The sequence below is a fragment of the Muscardinus avellanarius genome (genome assembly GCF_963383645.1).
Source record: "Muscardinus avellanarius genome assembly, chromosome: X".
Classification (NCBI taxonomy): Eukaryota; Metazoa; Chordata; class Mammalia; order Rodentia; family Gliridae; genus Muscardinus; species Muscardinus avellanarius.
Genome location: NC_137792.1, coordinates 55,674,779 through 55,701,262, shown reverse-complemented (window position 1 = coordinate 55,701,262; position 26,484 = coordinate 55,674,779). Strand labels below are relative to the sequence as shown.

The 26,484-nt window shown below is 41.5% G+C and overlaps 1 protein-coding gene across 3 annotated transcripts; it reads right to left on the bottom strand.

Annotated features, from left to right (window-relative positions):
• Positions 1–26,115, bottom strand: IDS (iduronate 2-sulfatase; the record flags this gene model as incomplete). 3 transcript variants are annotated; one of them, XM_080719203.1, is made up of 9 exons in its annotated part: positions 1–473; positions 3,700–3,873; positions 11,322–11,525; positions 15,765–15,954; positions 17,360–17,560; positions 21,160–21,248; positions 24,273–24,450; positions 25,100–25,236; positions 26,007–26,115. In XM_080719203.1, the coding sequence occupies 9 exons, from the start codon at positions 26,113–26,115 to the stop codon at positions 1–3; spliced, it is 1,755 nt and encodes a 584-aa protein (XP_080575329.1). The 3 variants fall into 3 exon arrangements, with proteins under 3 accessions (XP_080575329.1, XP_080575330.1, XP_080575331.1); XM_080719204.1 differs by having other exon boundaries at positions 11,322–11,448; positions 15,784–15,954; XM_080719205.1 differs by having other exon boundaries at positions 11,322–11,448; positions 15,784–15,954; positions 17,360–17,551.
• Positions 26,116–26,484: the final 369 nt, after the last annotated feature.

Here is a 26,484-nt window from a genome sequence, read left to right as displayed (position 1 = left end):
TCAAGGCATTAATGATAGGGGAAGTTTTCCATGTTGGGAGTCATTATATATATTGTGATCCTGCAATGGGTCAGAATCCACAAAATACAGTTCCCCTGCATGGACGTCAGAAAAGTTAGCCAGAAACTCATCAGGATTGAAGCCAACCCATACAGTGTACCTATAGTCTATGGTACGTATGGAGTAGCCCATGATCTTAATATCTTTTAAACTCGGTTTATCAGAATTCCACTGAGGGGAATCTGCAGGCCGGGGATACTGGCTATAGGCAATCAACTCACGGGGATTACCAAACAGGTGTGGATCCTCTTTTAAGTCATGGAATCGAAAATGGTTCAGTAGGCTCTTGCCTTCTCTGCACAGCTCAATGTGAAATGATGGAACAGGACAGCGAGGTGGAACTTGCAGTCCTGCAAGTCCAGGGAGCGTAGGAAAAAGAGACAAAAGTTCCACGAGGTCCATGGCTTGACTGCCTGAAACAAAAGTGACACAACTGAATGAATCTATTACATGAAAGAAGCCACAGCAGGCAGGATGAATGAAGGAACCTGTCTTGACCCCAGAAAACACATAATTTTCTTTTTTGACTTAAAACACTTTTTTGTTGTTTTACATTATTTTTAGCATAAAAAAGTATAGAAATATCACCACCTGAACACCTCACCCTCCACTACCTATTCATCCAATTCCATGATACGAAGCAAAATTGAGGTGTCTCCAGCCTACTGCCTACAGTTTGAAACCACCAGTATAATAATTGATTCAGACAAGCTTCCTAAATTAAAGCTACAACTCCTGGGTAAATGTCTGTTCAGATGTATTCTGAGTCTCACAAGATCACCAAATAGTTTGCTCCTTTCTGAATGTCTGCATTTCATTCATCTTTTTTTTAATAAGGTAAATACAGAAAACATAAAATGTACATTCGTAAGCCCTTATAATGGACAATTCAGTCATATTACGTATTCATATCATTGAGCTGCCATCACCATAATTTATCTCCAGAACTCTTCATTTTATACATCTGAAACTGTCTACATTAAACAACAGCTCCCCATTTTTCCACACCTAGCAAATGGCAGCCCCCATTCTACTTTTTAGTTCTATGAATTTTTACTACTGTAGAGACTGTACCTGAATGGGACCATACTGAATTTATCTCTCTGACTTATTTCACTTAGCATAATGCACTCAAAATTCATCTATGTTGTAGTATGGATTAGAATTCCTCTTGTTTTGAAAGCTGAATAATATAATGTATGTATAACATTACATTGTGTATATCTATGCATTCTTCAATAGACACTTAGGATGCTTCTACTTTTTGGCTATTGTGGATAAATACAGTGCTGCTATGAATGTTTATGGTAAAGTTTTTATTTAAATACCTATTTTCAGTTCTGTGGTATATATACCTGGGAGTAGAACTGCTTGATAATATGGTAGTCATAAATTTAATTTTTTGAGGAACTACCAAACTATTATACACAGTAGTTGTACCATTTTATAGTCCTGCTATTGATACACAAGTGTTCCAATTTTTCCACATCCTTATCAACACTTGTTTTCTGAATTTCACTGATAAATACCCTAATGATTGTGAAGTGGTATTTCATTGTGGACCATCCACCTTTAAATACTAAATACTTGTACTTTTATTGATCCCTGTTAAAACCGATATAGCTTTGCTGACATTCTGGCCTTTCTGAATAGTTAAGAGTCTGCTTTATAATGCCCAATTTCACTTTCTTGATACTTAATAAGGAAAAGAAAAAAAGTAAAGAAAGTTTGAAAATACATACTTTAAAGGCTTTCCAGGGGCCCCAGTACCGCCAAAAAATAAAACAAAACAAAATGGCAAGATTTGATTCTATTAACTTAATCAAGTGATCAAACTTAGCTTCTCTAACAATGGCACAGATTGTCATAAAGTATCCCCACTGTGAAGTAATTAGAGGATATAACATTAAACGTAGTACACCGATCAAATCTGTTTGCCTTGAATTGAATCATGAGAAAACAATGAGGCATTGCATAGGACAACTTTCCTGAATATATGTCAAAAAGGGAACTCAGAGCGATGGAGGATAAGATCACTTATGGCCTTGTCAGCCACTCTGAGTTCACTGATGAGTAAGATGGCAACATAGGAGGCTCCTGAGTAGGGCTGTGGTAAGAACTGCCTTGGAACTTTTTGGTACTGGGGATGGAACCCAGGGCCTTGTTACATGCCAGAAAAGAGCTCTAACACTGAGTTACATCTTCAACTCCTGCCTCAGAAATGAAAGAGATCACTTGGGCTGCTCTGAGAAGGAAACACTCTAGAGGATCAAGGGCAGAAGTAAGGAAACCTTTCAGCAAGCTGCCTCAGTGGTTCAGAAAAGAGGCTTGTGGCTGTGGAGGTGGTGATAAGGGGCAGGGACAGATTCCAAATAGAGAATTACAGGCCTACTGACAGACTACATATTGCGTATGGGATATGAGAGAAGGACAGTTTGAAATTATTCCATAATTTGAGGCCTGAATGACTACTGTCACTTTCTAAGAAGAATGTCAAAGCCAAGGCTAAAGATGAAAAAGTTCAGCTGGAAGTATGTTAGTCTGGCCAAGTAGGACAGTCTGTGATAAACAAAATAAAATAAAATTTGAAAATATCTGGATGTTCTTGTAGTTACATGGATTTATAACTTGCTGAACCTATCCCCACAAATGTTTCAAAAAAGATTCTCACCTGTCAGAATATTTCTCCCAGCAAACAAAGGGCTAAAATCATGCCTTGAACCTGGCTGGCCTTTCTATCAATGATGTGAAAGAAGACAGAACATGCAGTGTCAAAAAATCAAATGTACAAAAAATAAAATTGAGCAGTATAAAGCAAACTCCAAGAGCCAGACAAACAAGAATGATGATCTAAAACCAAGAAAATTTAAACAAAAATCAATAAAAGGCATGAGATTTAGACATTAAAAATGAATTAAATATGTAAGTGTAGAAAGGGGGTAACTTGGGTTCGCAGTCCAAGAAGAGCAAGTGCAATCTGAAGTACACAATTAGCCTCTGAAATGCATTGTGCAGATCAAGTCAAGATACAACTTACAAGAGCACACATAGTTCACCCCATGTGGGCAAAAAGGATACTGTTTTCAAAGCTTTGAAGTACTGGCACCTGTCAAAGTAAACTTAACACAAGTCAAAGTTAACTTGACCCCACTGTTGGGGAGCATAGAGCCAAGTCACCTGGTGGATATTACAGACCCAGCAGTTCACTGGGTTAATGAGCTGCCAAAATGGAAAACATTACCCTCAAGATGAGCCATAATCCTGCCAAAGTATGCAGGTTAAAGATTCTGCTCATCTGTGGAGAAAGCCCCTTCCTCAAAGGGGAAAACTATGGAGTTTGCTGTCATCACCTCTACAACAGCCTTCCTTTCCCATCTTGTGAATATCACTTACTCCTTTATCCCACACACCTCCAAGGCTTCTCATGGACAGCAACCATACTTGTCAGTTCTGGTTTGGCCAATCCTCCCTGACCCAGTGCATGGAAAGTGCTTAGGAAACAATATTGAGAAGGCATTCTAACAGAGGGTAGGTACAGGAACTGTGAAAGCCTACACCTTGTGACCCAGAACGTGGTTCTTCTATAAACTAAAGGCATTCTAACTACTAAGCAATATATCACTTCAGTATATTTTATACCTGGATCCATCAATTCTGAGGTGGTATCAAAAGGATTGAGGTAAGAGAAAAGTTTCTCTCCTTCTTCTGGAAATGAAGATGTCCTTCCAGGGACATAGAACATCAGGGGCACTCGGGTAGTGATGTCAAAATTGCTATATTTGGCCCATTCTCCATGCTCGCCTAGGGCCCATCCTGGATCATAAAAAACACAGAAAGACATAAAATAACATATTATAGCTTATTTATTTTAGCCACATTTATATTCCTATTGTAAAGGCCAGAAGAAGTAACTTGTCACCTTGAGGGAGCTCCTTTAGAATTACCACAAAAGAGATGATTTGACTTGAATACTACATTAATCAAAATGAGAGATTTATCCTCCATGATGAAATCTTTAAAAGTGAAACGGATTAAATTCTCAAAGTAAAATATCTTCTTTATCAAACTACTGGCACTATACATCTATATTGGGCTTTGCAAGACCTGTCAAGCAGACAAATCCCCCTTCCAAGACAGGTTCATAATTCTTTTGGTGCAGAGGATCAAACCTATAATTTATATGTGATCTACCTCTCAGCTATACCCCATAGCTCATTCTCAAGTAGATAGGGACCCTGAAATCGACACTGCCCTGTCCCATGCCTGGATGTCTTTTGACACACGACACAAAAACCAAAGTTTTCACTTTTGTAGTTGAACCACCAAAACACTGACTGCAGAACTGTGCCATAAGACAAGGAAATCTTTCTCATTTTAAAGACATACTTTATGTGGAGAAAAAAAAAAACTTGAGGTACAAACCCTTAACACAAATTTTAAAATAAGCCTCAACACTGATTTAAAACATCCTTTGCTGCTGGGCGTGATAGGGCAAACTTATAATCCCTGCGCTTGGGAGGTGGAGACAGGAAGATCACGCAGGTTTGAAGCCAGACACGCTGGCTTAAGAGACCCTGTTTCCAAATTTTAAAAAAAAGTATAAAATAGGTGTGGGAGTGTAGCCCAGAGGTAGAAGGGTTTCCAGAAACCCCAGTACCACCAAAAAATAAAAAAAGAAAAGAAAACATCTTTTGCACATCTATAGTTCCTCCTTCTTCATCTAGAGTTCTTTCTATGACCCATTTTCTTCCTAGCTTCTGTATATTAGGAATGGCATCTGATTTCTTATTTTTTGTGACTGACTAATCTCACTTAGCATAATGTTCTCCAGTTCCAAACATTTCCCTGTAAATGACATAACTGTGTGCTTATTTATGACTGAGTAAAATTCCACTATGTACATATCCCATAGTTTTGTAATTCATTCATCTGTTAATGGTGACCTACCTGAAGAGGATGGGAGAAGGGAAGAGAAAAATTCTCTAATGTACATGATATACATTCACAAACATACCAAAATCAATCACTAAGCCAAAAATGAAAAGAAGAAAGGGGAGAGGAAATGGGGTGGGAATTGGGTAAGGGCTAAGTGAGTGATGTGTGCATGTATGCCTTTATCATCTTGTACTCCACTCAAATGTATGACCACAATGCACCAATAAAATACATTTAAAAATTTTTTTTTGCAAAAGATGGTTTTCATGCTCCAAAATGAGAATTCTTAATTTCTTTTTTGTTTCTTTCATTGTGGATTCGTTGTTGGCATAAAGAAAAGCCACTGATTTCTTTAGGTTGATTTTGTAACCTGCGACTTTGCTGAATTTGTCAATCAGCTCCAGAAGTCTTTTGGTTGAGTTCTTTGGGTCTTCCAGATAAAGCATCATGTCATCTGCAAATAAGGATAATTTTAATTCCTCTCTTCCTATGTGAATTCCTTTGATTTCCTTCTCTTGTCTGATTGCTGCAGCAAGAGTCTCAAGGACTATATTGAAAAGGAGTGTATCTGATAGTGGGCATCCTTGTCTTGTTCCTGACTTTAGCGGAAATTCTTGCAGTTTTTCCCCATTCAATATAATGTTGGCTTTGGGTTTACAGTATATTGCCTTAATGATGTTGAAGTACTTTCCTTCTGTCCCAATTTTTTGCAGTGTTTTTAACATAAATGGTGTTAGATTTTGTCGAATGCTTTTTCAGCATCTATTGCTATGATGATGTGGTTTTTGTTCTTGGTTCTATTTATGTGGTGAATAACATGTATTGATTTGCGTATGTTGAACCAGCCTTATTTTTTCTGGGATGAAACCGACTTGGTCATGATGTATTATTCTCTTGATAAAGTTTTGAATGCGTATAGCTAGTATTTTGTTTAGAATTTTTGCATCTATGTTCATTAAGAATATTGGTCTCTAGTTTTCCTTTCTTGAGGTATCTTTATTTGGTTTGGGGATTAACGTGATACTGGCCTCATAGAAGGAATTTGGGAGAGTTCCATCTCTTTCAATTTCCCGGAACATGTTATGAAGTATTGGTATTAGTTGTTCACTGAAAGTTTTGTAGAATTCAGCTGGGAACCCATCTGGGCCTGGGCTTTTCTTTGGTGGAAGAATTTTTATTGCCGTTTCTATTTCTTTGGTTGTTATTGGTTGGTTTAGGCTTGCTATGTCCTCTTGGCTGAGTGTAGGAAGGTTACTATCTGTGATGATATCTCCTTTTTTATTTCTAATTTTGATAATTTGAGATAATTCTCTTTTGGTTAGGATGGCAAGGGGTTTATCAATTCTATTAATCTTTTCAAAGAACCAACTTTTTGTTTTATTGATTCTTTGAATTGTTTTTTTGTTCTCTATTTCATTTATTTCTGCTCTAATTTTGATGATTTCTTGCCTTCTGCTGGCTTTGGGAATAGACTGTTGCAGAATTTCTACGTCCTTGAGTTGTGTCATTAGGTTCTTTACTTGCTGGTTCTCTGTCCTTCTTATGTGGGCACTCAATGCAATAAACTTTCCTCTTAATACTGCCTTCATGGTGTCCCATAGATTTTTGTAGGTTGTATCTCTGTATTCGTTTGTTTCCATAAAATTCTTTATTTCTTCCCTAATTTCTGCTCTTACCCATTCATCATTCAATAGTGTATCATTCATTCTCCATGAATTTGAATACTTTCTTTCGAGTTTCCTGTTGTTGATTTCTACTTTTATTCCGTTTTGGTCTGAAAAGATGCAAGGAATTATATTACATTTTTGGAGTTTGCTGGTATTTTCTTTGTGTCCAAGGATGTGGTCTATTTTGGAGAATGTTCCATGGGCTGCTGAGAAGAATGTGTATTCTGTAGTTCCTGGCTTAAATAATCTGAAAATGTCTATTAGGTCCATTTGGTTTATGGTTTCCTTTAGTTCTAAAGTGTCTTTACTCATCTTTTTCCTTGAAGATCGATCCAGTGGTGTGAGAGGCATATTAAAGTCTCCCAGAATTATTGTATTTGGGTCTACTTGGGATCTTATGTCCAGAAGGGTTTGTTTTACAAATGTGGTTGCACCCACATTTGGGGCATAAATATTTACTATCATTATATCTTCTTGGTGTATTGTTCCTTTTAATAAAAAGGAAGTGCCCTGATTTGTCTCTTTTGATGTGTTTTAGTTTAAAGTCTGTTTTGTTGGGTATCAGACTTGGACCTTCATGTCCAGGAGGCATACAGAACTCCACTGAGATAGGACCAAAGAAAGACCTCCCCAAGTGACATAATAACCAAAATGACCAATATAGAGGCTAAGGAAGGAATCTTAAAAGCAGTGAGAACAAAAGTACGGGTGACATATAGAGGCAAAACAATAAGAATCACCCCAGACTATACAACCCAGGTCATGAATGCTAGGAGAGACTGGTACGACATGATTCAGACCCTGGAAGAAAATAACTTCCAGCCCAAACTAATCTATCCAGCAAAACTACTATTCAAGATCAATGATGAAACCAAAGTCTTTCAGGATAAACAGAATCTCAAAAAATTCATGAATTCAAAGCCAACACTAGAGAAAATTCTTAAAGAATCCATAAGGAAGAAAAAAGAAGCAGACTTCAGAATCAGAGAAGAGAGGAAGTTAATAAGTGGGCCATTTAAGTAAAGAAGAAAGATCAAACCACCCAAGAGTAGATAGAACACAAAATGGCAGAAAACAAAAATCATATTTTAATAATATCTCTTAATGTCAAAGGACTTAACTCACCAATCAAAAGACATAGACTGGCAATGGCAATGTGGATTAGGAAACATAATCCAAATATATGCTGTCTGCAAGAAACTCACCTCATAGCCAAAGACATTCACAGGCTGAAAGTGAAAGGATGGAAAAAGATATACCATGCCAACGGTGACCAAAAAAGAGCAGGGGTAGCAACCCTGATATCCCACAAAACAGACTTTAAACTAAAACACAGCAAAAGAGAATTCTTAATTTCTGTAAGTTTGAGCTCCATTTTTATATAAAAACTATACATAACAGACTGTATATAGAATATTTCATGTTTAGAAAAACAACCTGAGACATGAAAATTAATTAAAAATACATTGAATACATCTGTACTTTACCTATCACAGCCACATCTGCTTGCATTGGACAGAGAATGATGCAGAGTCCAGCATGAGACTCCACTGACTCACTCAAGTGTTTGGGGCTGTAAATGAAGTCCCAGCCTCTGAGTGACTGTGGTCTCTAGAAGAGGGTTGGAACCTGTTTTGAACTGGCAGTGCTTGCCTAAGAAGATTCCAAGTTGAAAGGAACTTCTCACCCATGAGTAATCAAAGCTGATCTGAGGCCAAGCATAGATGCTCAAGGGCTCTAAGCACCTGTGAAGGTTGAAGAGCTGGCTTGCTGCATCTCCCTTCCTCCCTCCCTCCCTCTGGCTAATAGTGCTAGGAATTGGATAGGAGTTTTTGAATAATGCAGGGGAGCTCAGTGAGGTGGTTTCCATAGTCCATGAGCTCCATGGGCTGGGTGAAGAACACCCTGCACCTCCACATGGTCACTCTCTCTAGGAGGCAGTAGACTCCTAGGGTACCAGCTTTGAGGTCAAATTGTGCCCATGTGGCAGGAGCCTGAAAGTAGAGGGTTGAGAAGCCTTTGATACAGGACAGTGGAGTTCCCCAGGAGTGGGACTTCAAGAGTCAGACCCTAGAAGTCTAACTGGGATACATGCATAGGCCTTAAAGGTATACTAGCCATGCTTTCTCTGGCAAATTTGAGCACCCTGAGCCTGCAGGCTTCTAGTGGCAATGTTGTGCCACCTGGCACCATGCAGAGGCAGGCCCCAGGTCCAGCACAGAGTCTGACACAAAGTGAACACTCAGTAGTTGGCTGTGGACTCTGGGCACAGAATTCATCCGTCTTATGCTGGGCTTCAGTCTTGGCTGCTGTATCCAGGAACATATACAGGAGAAAGGAGAGCCAATGGATATGAGAACCTAGGGGCCTATCTTGAGACAAGGGGGAATAAAAAGTCAAGGCTCCTGACAGGTAGCTCAGAAGATTTCTGTCTTCTGCCCCAGAGACCTGGGAAGAGGACAAGGCAACAAAGGGTGGTCTCAGAATTGTGAGATAGAGAAGCAGTCAGAACCACCAGAGATTCTTATTAAAGTGTACATTCTCATGACACACCTGTTGGTTCCTAAGCAAATATACAGAAACCAACATATTTTACCAGATTCCTGGTGGTTCTCATATAGGACATTTCAAGAGGGCACTTTGAGATGGGTTATTGTAATTAACTGAAGCGCCTAAGAGCAAAGAGTGTGCCTGAGTTAAAAAAAAAAAAAAAAGAAGAAGCTGAGCACTGAGAAGCAAATTGCAGATAATTAAGAATTTGTGAAAAATTATGGTACCTCCATATATAATGAGATACAATAGACCTCTAAAAAGGAAAATAAGGCCTGTGAGAAATAACAGGAAAACTCTTTAGGACATTGTTAAGTCAATTCACATAACAATACACATAGTACAGTCAACCATGTCTTACAATATGCTATATGTTGCACACATGAACATGTATAATAAAATATCCTTGAGTATCCTTGAGTATGTATGGGGATAACCAATGCCTATCAGATGGAGCCCCAATCTGTCAGCACCCATTATTCCTGGGCAGATGGCCTAAGAAAACTGAACATTTTGTCCCCGTATTATATGATTTATTTTTTATTTCACAACAGTCAAATTATGATTTACTACTGACTCATTTCAGTTTTTTGGGGGAAGTGGCAGTGTTAGGGATTGAAATTAGGGGCCTTCTAACTCTTCTAACCCCCAGCTGTATCCCGTGATCCTCCTTTCTCAGCCTCCCAAGTACTGGGATTACAGGCATGTGCTACCATGCCTGGTCCATTTCATATTTAATAATCTGAAAGAATATTTTCCTTTTTAAAGAATGATAAAGGTATTGTTGTTATGCTTAGTTAATATTTTTATATTTTAAGTATAGAAATCAGAAAACAGAACCATATCAGATTTATTTCAAAATTGTTCAGGGGTAGAGGGAATTAGAAAAGATGAAGTGAATAAGAGTTGGGGGTGCTATTTTATTTTCCACTCTTGGGAATACTGAAAAATTTTCAAATTTAAAAGCAGGTTTTAAAATAATGATTCCATGTTTGCAAAAATGGGAAAAAGATCTAAGAAGAGATAAAGAATTGAGAAGCCTAATCTCTTAGCAGAGAAGGCAGTGGGGATAAGGATATGACATGTCCAGCCAGGAAGGACAACAATCTACCAGGATTGCTTTGGATTTTCCCAAGAAAAACAAAGCTCCACCCCTCTACCTTAAAATGGGATAAGCAAATAGGCAACCTAACTGAGGAGGATGGGAGAAGGGAAGAGGGAAATTCCCTAATGTACATGATGTACATTCACAAACATATCAAAGTCAATCACTAAGCCAAACTTGAGAAGGAGGGAGGGGGAGGAAATGGAGTAAGGAACTGAGGAAGGGCTAAATGAGTGATGTGTGCATGTATGCCTCTACCATCCTGTATTACATTAAGATATATGACTAAAATGCACCAGTAATTTTTTTTAAATGGCAGGTGTCGTGGTGTCCATTTGTAATCCCAGGAAAGATAATGGGTTCACAGCCAACCTCAGTTATTTAGTGAGGCCCTCTGCAACTTAGTGAGACCATGTTTCAAGATAAAGAGTTAAAAATAGGGTTTGGTGCCGGGCGTGGTGGTGCACGCTTGTAATCCCCGCGCTTGGGAGGCGGAGACAGGAGGATCGCGCAGGTTAGAAGCCAGCCGCGCTGGCGTAAGAGACCCTGTTTCAAAAATATAAAATAGATCTGGGAGCGTAGCCCGGAGGCAGAAGGGCTTCCAGGAACCCCAGTACCACCAAAAAAAATAAAATAAAATAGGGTTTGGAGTGTAGCTCGGAAATAGGATTCCTCTGGGTTCACTCCCCAGTATCACACACAAAAAGAAAAATTTTTAAATGGGACAAAAGAGCTCTCCCACACAAATTGAAGGTTCTTGCTCAGTTCACCAAGAAAAAAAAGAGTTGCTACAAGGCCCTCCTAGCCTGTTTCACCCACAAGTGTTCAAGTTAGATGTTCCAGGACCAACACATTTATCATAAAAGCATCCAAGAACCTGTACTCAAGGCACTGCTGATTCATGACAGAGAACATGCCTATGTATATGACGATTTAAAGAAACATGTTTTGCAGGAAAGTTAAGATGCTTTGAGTGACTCACCAGGGTATTTCAAAATGCTTACCATGATCAGAAGTAAATGCAACTATTGTGTTCCTGGTCAGTTGAAAGTCATCCAATTTGCTCAAAAGGCGGCCCACCTGTGTATCCAAATAGGACACAGAGGCAAAGTAGCTCTGGCGGATTTTCCGCTGCAAGTGAAAAAGAATCAATAATGAGAGTGACTGCAATTTTAATTGCTGTGGGCATCCACAGAGATATTGTCTGCCTGAGAATCTCTCCCAATCTCAAACCCTCCATTGACACGCTCTATCAAAAAGTAACACCCTTTCCCTACCTTCTGCAAGTCCTCACACCTGCTGAGTCACAGCACACTCTTCAGGTCTACAGATTTATTTCTAAATGAACCAGCTTTCACTTTAACACACTGACCATTGCAGGTGTATGTCACTTACTGCTCTTTTTTGTCTCCTTCACATATTCTGGCAAGTCCCAGAAGATGAACATGTACAAAGAAACTGATACCTCAGCCCCTCCATGCACAGTCCCCTAGAAGCTCTGATGAGGGGTCCACCAAAGTTACAACTCAGCTGCATTTTCTACAGCTGTTATAACAAAATACCATAAACTAGGTGGCTTAAACACCTAAAACAGATTGGCTCCCAGCTCTGGAAGCCAGAAATCTGAAATCATGACATTGGAAGGGCCATATCTGTCTGAAGCTTCTAGCTCTTTCTAGCTTCTGGTGGTAGCTACAATCCTTGATGTTAATTGGCTTGCTGTTGCTTCATTCCAATTCCTACCTGGGGCTCCTCTCATGGGTCACTCTCTCTTCTTTTTATAAGGACACCAGTCGTTTTGGATTAGGAACTTGCTCTTAACAGTGTGGTCTCATCTTTACTGATTATACCTGCAAGGATTCTGTTACTAAATCAGGCTACACTGTGAGGTATGAAGGGTTAGTATTTCAATTTATCTTTTAGGAGGACAGAATTTCACCAATAACAATGGACCTTGGAAGGACTTGCCTTCACCCACTTTTGAATTCATAAAGAGATGACAATTGCTTCATGTACCATGTCTGTCGTATACAGGTCCTTTTAAAAAAAACTCTCAGTAGGTTGAAGAACAATGGAGAAACAAGAGAGCAATCAGATTCCCTGAGTCCAAAACAGATATTTAGGGACAGCCAGGTCATACCTCAAAGTAAAGGAGCCACTGGCCCCTCCTGGAATGACTCACCATCAGCCTTGTTCACCAATACTTAGGGAGTTGATGAACTATCATATCAGCCTCAGCTTCCACTGCCTTTTCAGCAGGACCTGCCAGCTTCTCATCACTGCTAGTGTAAGGACAATCATGAGACTTTCCCCATTCTCTGCTTGTGGTGAAGACAAGAGATACATATCTAGCCTTCTAGAATGATTATGCTAAACCCTGGCCTACTTAAGACTTTCTGGGGGATAGTCTTCAGTTTGTAACGTGGAAAACTTTAGTCCTCCTAGAAACTAAAGACACCTGTTAGGATAGCTGTGTCCTACATAAGTATAGTCCCTTCTTTCTATTCTGAACCCTAGAGATAAAGCAGTAAATAAGAAAGTCTGCCTGGGGAAATCAAGGAAGGCTTGACAGGAGTCTGCACTGAAGAAGAGGTGCTTGTTATCAGGCAAAAGGTGGTTAGGATATTCTAAGCAGGGGCTGGTGGTATGTGAAATAGTGTAGAATTGAGAAATAGCAGGACATGTTTGGGGCTAGAAAATAACATGGGAGGACAAAGCGAGTCAAGATACACTGAAAAGATTGGTCAGGACCAGATTCTATGGACCTGGCAGTTCCCTCTAGGGAGTGGAGGTCCCAGGCTGCAGACTACAGGAGTCACTGAGCTCTTGCAAGAAAAGTAGGTGATGTGATCTGGGCTACAGATGATGTGCAAGAGGACTATGGTAAAAACAACACACCAATTCCAGGAGTTTTGGACAAATTTTACTAGGTCACTTCTAGACACTTAAGAAGTGCTCAACATACTTATTGAATAAATAAAACATGGCAAGACCCAGGCATAGTGGCACATGCCTATACTCCCAGTACTTGGGAGGCTGAGACAGGAGAATCACAGGTGTGAGGACAGCCTCAGCAACTTAGGGAGACCTTGTTTCAAAGGAAAAAAAATAGGACTGAGGGTGTAGCTTGGAGGTAGAATGCCTCTGGGTACAATCTCCAGTACACACAGAAATAAAGAACCATAGCAGTAGATCATAAAGATGTGCTAAAGGATCCAGAGGACAGGTTGATTTGAGAGGAATTTGGGAATATATAGCAGATGTGGGGGAAAAGAGGAAGCAGAGCAGAGGAAGAGGTGAGGCTCATCCACAAGGAGACAGTGGTAATAGAGAGTTCAGGAAAGGTCAAGACCCAGAAGGATGGATTTTTACTGTCACTAATAAAGCTTCCAGGCGCAGTAATCAGAGCTTCAATTCAAGCCACCTTTTTATTTTTTTTTTATTTTTTCTTTATTGGTGCATTATATTCATACAACTTATTGGGGTAAAAAACTTGTGTGTACAAACATGTACTCATCGCTGATAACACAGCAGTCATATCCAAGTACTTGGGAGGCTGAGACAGAAGGACAGAAGATTCCAGGCCAGCCTCAGCAATTTATCAAGGTCCTCAAGCAACTTAGTGAGACCCTAATTCAAATTTAAGAAATAAAATAGGGTTAGGGTATAGCTCAGAGATAGAATGCCCCCTGGGTTCAATCTCTAGTACCAAGTTAGTAAAAAAAAAAAAAAAAAAAAAAAACTGGCATGTTTGTTGCTTTCCAGATCCTAACCACTTTTCAGCTGGGCATACTGGTGCACGCTTATAATCCCCGTGCTTGGAAGGCTAAGACAGGAGGATTGCACAGGTTCAAAGCCAGCCTCAGCTACTTGGTGAGGCTCTCAGCAACTTAGTAAGACCCTGTTTCCAAATATAATATAAAATAGGTCTGGGAGTATAGCCCAGACGTAGAAAGCCTCTGGGTTCCACCCCCAGTACCACCAAAAAAAAAAAATTCAGGAATCAAATAGATTTGAAGAAAACATGTCCCTCACCCCTCAAACTCTGGCTGTGCAAACTCAGGAGCCAAATAGGTTTGGATAAAAAGAGATGCCTCTATGCGTTGGTTTTGTTTGTTTTAAGTCATATTCTTTAGCAGTGGTTCTCAAACTTCTGAGTGCGTTAGAATTACCTGGTGTGTTTTTTAGGGGAAATACAGTTCTTGAGCCTAATTTCCAGCTTCAAATTCCATAAGTCTGGGTGAGCCAGGACTCTATTAAAAACTCAGCAATTCTGATGCAGGTGTTCCAGGAAGCACACTTGAAACACCACCCTCTTCCATCCACTATAGCCTGTCTGTCTCAGTATTCATGTGGTAGAGAAAGGCAGAGCAACATATAGAAGTTTCCAGAAAGAACAGTTGTCAGCATGTATTCTGTCCTCACATAGGAAATGGTAGATGACGAATAAGCATGACCATTCTAATTCTGTGGATGCTCTGCCCCCATATCATGGCAAAGAGATAGCAGTCATCACAGCTGGACAGCACTGGCCATTATAGTGTCCCAGTTCCCTCTGTGCCAAGGCCCAGGTCACCCAGCCATTCCAAGACTGACAGGTGCCAATGTAGGCATTCCCACAGAATGAACCTGCAACTACCATCAAAGTGAGCAAACTGCTAGAGAGCTGCCCATATCCTATAATGAATGAACTATCACCCATATGAAACAGCATCCTCTATGGATTAGGGATGTTCACCCAGACTTTTTCCTCACCCCTGGCCTACCTGCAACAAGTCACCAAATCTCCAGATGGTCCATTTTTTTGCAAGCTAAGACATGGTCAGAAGATTCTTGATTTACCCAGCAATGACCATGGACTAAGAACCTACAGAATATCCTATGCCCAGAACTCACACAAAGTCTTGCACAAAGAAGTTTCTCAGTAAGACATTATGGGGAGCTGGGAGTGCTGGAACATGCCTATAATCCCTATTTGGAAGGTTGAGACAGAAGGATCACAGGTTCGAGGCCAGCCTCAGCAACTTAGTGAGGCCCTCCGCAACTAGTGAGACCCTGTTTAAAAATAAAAAGTAAAATAAGGATGGGGGATTGGCTCAGAGGTAGAGTGCCTCTGGATTCAATCCCCAGTACCACACACATACATACAAGTAAAAAGATATTACACTGGGAGTGGGAGCGTATGCGTATAATCCCAGCACTTGAGAGGCTGAGACAGGAGGATCACACAGGTTCGAAGCCAGCCTCAGCTACTTAGTGAGGGTCTTGGCAACTTAGTGAGACCCTGTTTCCAAATAAATTATAAAATAGAGCTGGGGGTATAGCCCAGAGGTAGAAAGCCCCTGGGTTCCACCCCAAGTACCAAAAAAAAAAAAGACATTATGGGTAGAGATACTAAGAAAATGGATTCGCCAATGACATCATGCCATCAGAGCCTGATACATCACCAAAGTATGATCTTGGTACCTGAAAATCCACAGGAATTGGGCCATAGGGCACACTGATGTTTAAGGCTTGGATGTCTTCCCGTTGCCTGATGTCCATCCAGGGGTTGTATGCAACAGGAGGTAGGCCATCAGGAACATGGGGATCAGGAGCCAGGGTGATATTCTCCAAGGGATACAACTTCTGAAATTCCTAAGGGAAAGATATACAGGGCCACTGGGATTTCAATCAATCATTTGTAAAAGGCATAAAGCTGTGGTTCTGTGGGTGTTTATATTGCCTGTGATGCATTCACATGGTGGCCCACTATTACTCTCCAGGTACTCATCCCTCCCCGGAAGTCAGGCCTTAGGTATCCCACATGAGATCCTAATAGCAACCAGATCATGCAATTTCCATTTTCTACAAACCAAGCAACAGCTCTTTTCCCTCTAAAAGATAGTCGCCTTTCTCTCTTACTCCCAACCCACAAAGTTGTGGTGAGGTGTAGATTCCCAAAACTACCTTCAAGACCAGTAATTCACTAGGAGAACTCATGGGACTCTACAGTCACACTCACAGCTAGGGTTTATTAGAGCAGAAGGGATGCTCTTCGCTGTTCCAGCAATGAGTTTCGTGACAACATGTGTAAAATCCCACCAATGAAGGAAGCTCATTAAAGCCTCAGCACCCAGTTTTGATTTGGGGCTAATCATATAGGCAATCTATACATGGAATATATCAAATATCTAGGCCCTCAGAAGGAAAGCAGGTGTTCAGCATAGACCACAATCTTTGCCTGAACAGTTTAGGCATAGTGAGCCACTCTTTATCAGCTCTGGGAATGGTAGGAACAACCCCCAAATCAACATTCCCAGATGCCAGCCAAGGGCCAGCCTTATAAGCAGGGCTTTCAAAGCTTGGCAGTCAAATTGGCTGTGTGAAGTCTTTTTTGCAAAGAGGCAGAAGAAATGAGTCTCACAGGCTTCTATCAAGGAGCCTGACAGTTCCTGCTAGGAAGGCCAGTCAAAGCAAGACACCTGCAACTTTAAAGAACATAACTTCTGGTTTACACTCTCATTACAAGTGAGTGACAGGCTTTGTTAAGCCAAAAAGCTTAGCTGCTCTGGCCCAGAGAAAACATAACATGGAGAAACTGAAAAAGAATATAAAAAAGAAAAGACTATGTGCTCTAAATGATATACAAGCAAGTGTAGGATCTGAGGTTCCAACAAGCACTGTTACATCCTATGCTTATGGGGTATGATGTGACAGGCTCACAGGGGCAAAGGTAGTTGAGGAATAACAGGTTTTTGGAGGCTCTGAGTCACTTCTCTATGATGATCTCATCATCCCACCCAACATTTTCACAATGTATTCAAGGAATGGAAATAAAATCCTTCAGTGGAAGGAAGTGGAAAGTCAAGCATTAATTACAAGATTATTACAGGCCCCAAGACTACTTGACATTGGCCTCTTATTCCCATCTTTGCTCCACTGAGTATATGAGTGCCCATCAGACATCCCTGGTGTCGGAATAGCATGATACACCACCTTCATTACACAGATCTCTCCTTCAACAAATAACATAGTCAAGGGCCCTCAGCTAGCTCTTCACCTTGGGGTATCTGAAGGGAATATGTGGCTTATGATACCCAACAGCCATGAAGAAAGGACTAGTGGATGTTTTCATCTTTTCCAACAATCGTATGGCTTCCTCGGTGCTCTGTTTGTCAGGTAAGGTGCCCTCGGGCACATCTGCCACATCCACAGGGCAAAGGAGGTTGGCATGTAGTTCTCCATCTTCCCCTCTGCATGTCTTTCAAAACAAAATTATGTAACATAAGCTTTTTAAATGCAAAAATAGAAGTCACACAGGATACACACACAGAGATTTATTGTTCACATCACCAGCTCCTATGTGTTAGTCATTCAGAATAAAGAGGCACATAAGAAGTAGAACCAAGAGAAGTATTTCCTCTTTTGCAGGCATTATCCAGATATCCACAACACTTAAGCTTCTTGCTGCTAATCCTGTCTCTAGGTTATAACTAATTATTTCCAATGCAACAATAAAAAGATAAATAAGCCAACTAAAATGTATAAAGGATTTAGCCGGGTGTGGTAGCACACGCTTGTAATCCCCGCACTTGGGAGGCAGAGACAGGAGGATCGCACAGGTTCGAAGCCTACCGCGCTGGCTTAAGAGACCCTGTTACCAAATAAAGAAATATAAAATAGGTCTGGGAGTGTAGCCCGGAGGTTGAAGGGTTTCCAGAAACCTCAGTACCACAAAAAAATAAAATGAAAAATAAAATGCATAAAGGATTTAAGTAGACATTTCTTCAAAGGAGATAGGCAAATGCTTAATAGCATATAAAATATGTTTAACATATTTAGTTATTAGGAATATGCAAAGCAAAACCACAGTGAGATAACACTTTACCCACATGAGGATGGCTATTTTTTTAAACAGGGTTTTGCTAGGTTGCTGAGAGCCTCACTATTGCTGAACCTAGTCTCAGCAGTAGTGATTCTTCTATTTTAACCTCATAAGTAGTGGAATTAAAGGTGTGTATCACTATACCTGGCTGCCTATAGATTTTATTTATTTATATTTATTTATTTATTTATTTATAATACTAAGGATGGAACTTGGGGCATTCTAACTCTGAGGTACACCCCTAGTCCTATTTTTTATTCTTTATTTTGAAATAAGGTCTCACTAAGGCCTCATTAAAGGAGCTAAGGCCATCTGCGAACCATGATCCTTCCAAGTACTAGGATTACAAACATGTGCCACCATTCCCACCTGACTATAGGTTTTAAAAATAGTAGCTAACAAGTATTGGCGAGAATGTGGAGAAATTGTACACTTATGTATTGCTCTTAGAAATGCAAAATGACAATCTACTTTAAACATAGCCTGGCGATCCCTCAAACAGTTAAACATAGTTATTCTATGACTATTCTATCCCTAATTATACACCCAAGAAAGAAACTTTCAATGCCCACAAAAATCTTTGTACATTAATATTGATAGCAGCATTATTCCTAATAGCCAAAAAACAGAAACAACTCAAATATCCGTGAAGTGGTAAATGGGTGAACAAAATGTGATACAATGGAATATTATGCAGCCATAAAAAGAATGAAATATTGATAAATATTATTGAAACTGGATGTGGTAATCCCAGCATTCGGGAGGCTGAGACCAGAGGATTGAGGTCCGCAGACTGCCTCAGCTACTCAGTAAGGTCCTCTGCAACTTAGTGAGACCCTGTTTCAAAATAAAGAGTAAAAAACATAGGGCAGGGGGTATACCTCAGAGGTTGAATGCCCCTGGGTTCCATCCCCAGACCCGCAAAAATAAATATATTATTATTATGTGGCTGAACCCCAAAAGTATGCTAAATGAAAGAAGCTAGACACAGTCACATATTGAATTGTTCTATTTTTATGAAATATCCTAGATAGGCAAGTCCAGACACAGAAAGATCAGTTGATGTCATAGGTAGAAGACTGAGAAGAAATAAGAAAGTGAGAATTAAAAAAAGGTAATGAGTACAGTTTGTTTTAGGGGCAATGATAATGGTCTAAAGTTGGTTTGGGTAGTGATTGTACAACTCTATGAATATATTAAAAACATGCTTTAACTGAGCATTATATGGTAATTTTTGCAATACTGGGCATTGATCCAAGTAAGTTGCAGAAGGCCTCACTAAGTAGATAAAGCTGGCTGCAAACCTGCGATCTTCCTGTCTCAGACTTTCAAGTACTGGGATTACATGTGTGGGCCACCATGTCCGGCTGTGTATGGTATTTTTTAAAGAAAAAACTCTAAAATTTCAAAGACAGATTAAGACTTGTAAATGACAAGGTCCAAGTTAAGAGATTAAGGTGACAGTCCATAGAATTTCTCAGTAACTGGGTATACCATACTCTGAATGAAACCTACTGCTTCATTTTTTCAGATCAGTCATACTGGCCACAAGGCCAAAGTCAGTTTTGACCATGACTTCTATGGGCCATATCAGCTGCTGCCCCATTTAAAATAGCTGTGTCTTTTCACAACTTTTCCATGCTCAGCCCACACCCAAAGCACGGAAACTCAGGGTATGCCTCAGACTACCTGTTCACCCTCTATACACAGGGGCTGCAGCAATGGAGGGGGTACAGTAAGATTCATCACCTTGAAAAGGAATGAAGAGGGTAGAGGGAAAGGAACAGGGGCCTGACATTTGTATGCAAGATCCATGAAAATGTACCAACAGGGCCTTCCAGAATTGCGGAATTAAGGTAGAAGTCTTCCAACCTCATTCAGTTTCTACTCAAGCCACAAACAAAAGGCCAGAGACCTCAAATTTTACTTTATTCTAAAATGCAAAGTTTCTTAAGAATGCAGAATACCACTTTCCACCCCACTCTCAAATTCTCGCCTTTCCCCACATGATGTCTCTAAAAATCTCATGGGAGCATGTCATTTTTTAGTTCTCAAGCTGGTTTTCTTGGTTTCTTAAATTTGGGCTTTAGTTTGATGTATATATTGGGGATTCTTTCAAACCAAGATTAAGTTTTTCTGTAGATTCTTTTTTTCTGATAATGTTCTAAAATTTGAAATCTCTCTTATGAAAAGTCTCAGCAGCCAGGCGTGATACACACTTGTAATCTCAGCATTTGGGAGGCTGAGATCGGAGGATCATGGTTCATGGACAGCCTCAGTTACTTAGGCCCTCTGCAACTCAGTGAGACCCTACTTCAAAATAAAGAATAAAAAATAGGGCACGGATATAGCTCAGAGGTCAAATGCCCCTGGGTTCCATCTCTAGTCCCACACACATAAAAAAAAGAAGTCTCAGCAGCTAAACATATACACTAGGCCCAATACAATCAGATAAGCCAGGCATGGTGAGATACCTGAAATCTCAGTACTTGGGAGGTTGAAACAGGAGAATTACAGCTTTGAGATTAGTCTCAGCAACGTAGTGCAATGCTGTTTCAAAAATAAAAAGGGTTGGGGTTGTAGCTCAAAGTTAGAATGCCCCTAGGTTCAATCCCCATTAACAAAAAAACTACTTTGGTATTTGGGCTAAGGTATCTGGAATTTAGATCTCCCTTTTCCCTCAATATTTCAGCATATTTTATAACCTTCAGCTCAAAACTTCATTTAGAGTGAGCACCAAGGAACCATTAAGTAAGTCTAACACACTAGAGCCTATGGTTCTAGAACATGGAGTCATATCAGCTTCTAGACTGCTCCCATTAGGCCTAATGCTAAATATGCCAACATTCACAAATGAAAACCACAAAATCCATGGCAGTACCATCTTGGAAGAACATTCAGTATACACAACAGTTTATTTGCTAGACAAAAACAAATGCTTCTTTCTCAAACATGTCTTATCTTTAAAAGCTTACCTTAGTATTTTCATACTTCTCTGAGGAGGGATGATAAGGGGGGAAAGACCAGCTATATGGAGAATCATCACTATGATTGGAAGATATACCTTAGAAGAAAAAAAATTTGTTAAATAAAACATGAAGTTTTTGATGCTTAATCCTCCCAAATTAAAATTAAAAGACCAAATAATGTTATGTATTACTATGAATCACTTTAAATATATAACAAAATTATTATCAATAAATTGAAAATTAAATAAAAAAACAACTTTGTAAGCAACTGAGTAAATGGACCTTCCCCTGTTTAGGCCTCAGTCTCCTCATCTATAAAATCAGAACTTTAGGCCAGATGATAAGATATCCCCCACCAAAGCAAACTCTCTAGGTCTCCATTTGAATAATAAGTATCTGATTTACTGATCCCTAAACTCTGGGAATTTGCGCTAAGCTCTGTGGAAGGGACCCTGGACGTTCCTGGAGTGAGGGAAAGGTTAACCAGCCTGTTAGAGCAGCACACACTGGAGCCTCTCACTTGCCCTATGGAGGAGGCAGCAGCGACATCTGTACGACCAGGAAAGACAAGGAGAAAGGGGCTCAGAGATTTGCACCTTGCTCATTGCCAACCAGATACTAGATAAGTGAACTAGGACTCAAACCCATGCCTTCAGACTTCAAGTTCAAGTGTTCAGTTGTGAAGTAGGAACTCACCCCTAAGATAAATACTTTAGTTTACCCGGGGAAACAAAATAACACCAGATAATACCAGATAAGGATGGCCAGTTGTCAATAACACATAAATGCCCTGCAATAGGGGATCCACAAGAGCTACCAATCAGGTGAGGATTTGGTAGGGTAGGCCTTTAGGAGTCAACAGGATCTGAAAGGGATCTGAAGGAAAGTGCTACCTCTAGGGATAAGTCTGGAAAAGCATAGAGAATATCACAGACAGGATCAAGGGAGAAAGAACATCCCCAGAACAATGGCATGTTGGGGCTCCAAAGAGGAGCATCCAAAGAGGTAGGAATGGAGGGCAGGGAACAAGAGGGACTAATGGTACAGCAAGCAAGGTGAGAGGAGCACAAAGGAAGCATACAAATGTAGGGTCAAATCTGGACACTGTCCCTGAAAACCCATGCACACTTGGGCAAGATCCTTGAACTGTGCAATCCTCAATTTCCTCCTCCAGAAATGAGGATGATTATGAAAAAAGTCCCTTGCTTGTTGTTGAGAGAAAGTAAGAGGCCAGCACACTAAATGCCATGTACCTAGCACTCAGTGGTAGCTATTACCATCCTGGAGAAGTTCCAACCCTGACAGTAAAGGTTTTAAGAATACCCCCAAGCCGGGCGTGGTGATGCACACTTGTAGTCCCAGCATTTGGGAAGCTGAGACCAGAGGATCACAGTTTGCAGAAAGGCTCAGCTACTTAGCTGAGGCCCTCTGCAACTAAGTGAGACCCTGTTTCAAAATAAGGAATAAAAAATAGGGCAGGAGGTGTAGCTCAGAGGTCGAATGCCCCAGGGTTCCATCCGTAGGCCCTCAAAAAAAAAAAAAAAAGAATAGCCCAGTTGGAATATATGTTTCCAAGGACTGCACACAAATCTGTTGTTCTCTAGGGTGAACACCAAATGCACAGCCCCAAATGTAAATAAGGAGGTCAAGCAACACCACTCAGGCCTCATTCGGCCTTCTTCCTGAAGTCTAGACTCTTCCCTCTACTGTATTGTATTCCTTACTCTAAAACTATAGCTTCCCTCAACTACATTCAGGCATGGGATGTTATGACAGTGTGGCCAAACTGCCAAACATTTCATTGTTGTTAGGATTTAAACTGTATAATATTATTTCTGGCAGATTTACATTCTGAACTTGGCCTCACTACCCAGCTAAATGCTATCCTCAACCTAGACTGGCCAGTTAGGCTCTAGAAGAAAAATGCCAAGTCTGTCAAAACAACCAGTATGCAAGGAGAATGCCACTGAAGATGATTTAGTTGTAACCTCTCATGATAAACACAACCATTCCTTTGAAACTCTTGTTTTCAACTCACCTTCATATTCAAGACCTACCCACACTGAGATACTCCCCTGGGAGGATCCAGACAGCTATGCCTGCAGCTTAACAGACAAAGAATCTAACTCAAAGTGAATGAATAATCCCCTAAAGTCAACCAACTGCTAAGAAGTGACAGTGCTGAGATTAGGAACCCAAGCATCCAGATTACGAGTACTAGTAAGTGCCTATTAGCATTTCATTCTTCTTCTAGGAATGTTCATGACAGTGAAAACCTGAAGAAACCTTGGATTAAAGAACAGTAAGTTACATTGCTAAGCTATCATTAAAAATGGCTTTTATAAGCAGTAACATAAGGGGGAAATGTTGAACATAACTCAGGATATAATATATAAATATGTGTGTGTATATATACACACACACACAAACATATACAATGCAGTTTTTAGGTAAGTGAAATTAAAAGTGACTTCAGGTTAAATTTTCCAATTTTTGTCAAATAATAATGCATTGTTTCTATAAATAATGATAATTTTTTGTCTATAGTCCAACTTTCTAATTTTTGCATTAATGAGGGACAGTGTTCAAAGTCTGACTGGTGATCTCTGGCTCCCTATAGGCCCTGATTACCAGCTTACACTCCTGACAATATTATCTGAGACTGGGCAGGAGCCCCATTAAACTTCAGCCCTCCTACCAGGCAGCAAGTTCACACAGCAGCACTGCGTGCAGGGCACATCCTCAGATGTGCTTGCCCCACCCCTACCTTTATAGACAGTGACCCTGCAGGTCAGAAGTCAGCCCCAGAGCTGGGCTCACAACCAATACGGCCACCTCCCCAGCCAGTCAGTGCCTTTCCCACCACCTACAGAGCCGAAGGAGCCCCACAGAACCACCTTCAGCTTCTGAAAGGAAGTCAAACTCTCTACTCTTTTCACTTCTGCCAAAAACAAGAAGCCAAGTTGAGAAGTGGTTTTTCCAGAAAGGCAGCAGTGCACAGATATGCAAGTGAGCGCACAGCCAGGAGAGGACTCTGCAGAGAACGCCCCAAGCTTGGCAGGAGACTCCCACACTAGGCGAGGAAGAAGGGAACCCAGACTTTGGGCATGGAGCAGTACCAGGGTGAAAGACTTTTCCAACAGACATGGTCACGTAGCCATTCTCCTTGAAGTACTGGGGGATGGTTGAGTAGTTTCCCGCATGCACCCTCCAGTAGGAATTGAAGTCATACAGGCGGGTGGTATCAGGCCTCCTACCAGTGAGGAAGGACACACGACTCGGGGCACACACCGCTTGCTGTTGGGAGGCAGAAGCAGAGGGCAACGTCATCACAGCAAAATATGCCAGCGATCTCTCAGGTAACTAAGCAACCTCCCCCAGGTCCTCAGCAACAGCCTGGTGGCTGAGTCATGCACATCTCAAAGCCACCCAGTGGGATTTGGGCCTCACCGAGGTACCAGAAATTGCATCTTCCTGGCAAGAGAAGGCAGCAGTCAGCCACTCAAACCAGCAGATGTTTCTCTTCTCCTAGGCCGGTGTCCACAGACACCACAAGAGCAGGCAAAGTTCTTGTGGACAGCCCCAATAGGGGGATTGTGGGAGGAAGGCCAGCTGGCTGGACATCACCCATTGTTTATTCACCAGACCCACAGATGGCATTATATAGCACCAGGCAATTCTCTTTCTTGGAGAAAGCCGGCCAGGCTCTCCTCTGAGCACATTAGGGCCAGGATGCATCCTCCACTCATGAAGGAGGGACAGCCTTGAAGGTGCAAGCTTCCTTTTGAGTGAACAACCAGATTTCCTTGACTACCATTTCCCTGTCCATGCTTCTCTCTTTCAAGGAAGTACTTGGCAGTCAGCACTTCCTAACAGTATCTGTAGGGCCCCTGAACCTATTTGCACAAGGAGGCACAACCCATTCCTAGAAGCTCCTGGAACTTACCTGAGCGAAGGCATTCTGAAAGAGGAGGCTGTGGGATGCCAGCTGGTCGATATTTGGGGATCTCACTAGCTTATCCCCATAACATCCCAGGGAGGGGCGCAGATCATCCACAATGATGAGTAGTACATTCAGAGCATCTGCACAGGTAATACTTTCATAAGGTCAGATGAACTGACACCCAAACTCCCCCTCCCCTGTACTGAGAAACCCACAGCTAGCCCCTGCACTTTAATAGTCCATTCAGTCCTGGGCCTCAACAAGGGTTTGGGATGGGCTTTAAAGAGGAAGACTGAGAATTGAGCAGCAGGGTTAGGTCTTGCCCATGGCCTCAAGCCTGGATGAGTGAGGTAATGAAAGGTAGAAGAAAAGAAAGAATAATTCAGGAAGGGAGAACGAGAAAGATAAAGGAGAAGAATGGATGGAAGATGGTTGGATGGAGGAAGGATAAACAGAGGAAGGTAGGAAAGGCGAGATGAATGAAGGGAAGCTAAGAAGGCAATTTGGCAGTAGGGAGGAATGGACTGACAGTAAGAAAAGAATGGATTGATAAAGTATGGAATGATGGAGAAAAGGATATTTGTATGGAAGGAAAAACAGGACAGAGGGATGGAAAGGACAGAGATAGAGAATAGAATGTTTGGATGGATGGACATAGAGAGGGAGAACGGATGGATGGAGACATGAGTAGATGAAGGAAGAAAAGATGGATGCAGGTTAGGCAGGAGTGAAAATTGGGGGTGGGAAAATGGAGGAAGACAGGGAAGGAAAGACAGGCACATGGAAGGAACTGTTAGGAGGGAGGGAACAAGCAAAGCAAGGATGGATATAGGTAGGGAAGGAGGAAAAACTGGAGGGGGAGGGAGAGGACTGAGGAGTCCTGCAATCTTCGCGAGAGTGGGGGAGGCACCTGTGGCCGAGCTGGCCTGTGCTGCAGATTCCAGAGCTGCACAGATGGGGCCCAGTATCAGGCCCAGCCAGAGCAGGAACCAGCCAGGAGGCAGTGGCGGCGGCGGCATTTCTGCTTCGCAGCAACCGCTCTGGGCAGTGGTAACAACCTGAGGCCAGAGCGCTGTACAGCAGCGTTGGGAAACCACGAAGACGGCGCGACGGGCGACGGCAACGACGATGACAACGACAACGACGCGGCTGCTGCCGCCGCCGCGGGCCCACAGGCCCGGGCGCCGGCCGGAGTGCAAATGCGCCTGCGCCCTTCTACCTCCTGCCCCGCCCTAAGAGGCGGGGCTCGCGACCAATGATCTGAGCCACTGTGGGAGGGGCGGTGGGCCAAGTACAGACCCTAAACTGCCTGATAGGCTTTTATAGCCACGCCCATGCGCGGGCACAGTGCTCTGTAAGCTGCTGCTGTGGGAGTCTTCCCAGATGTT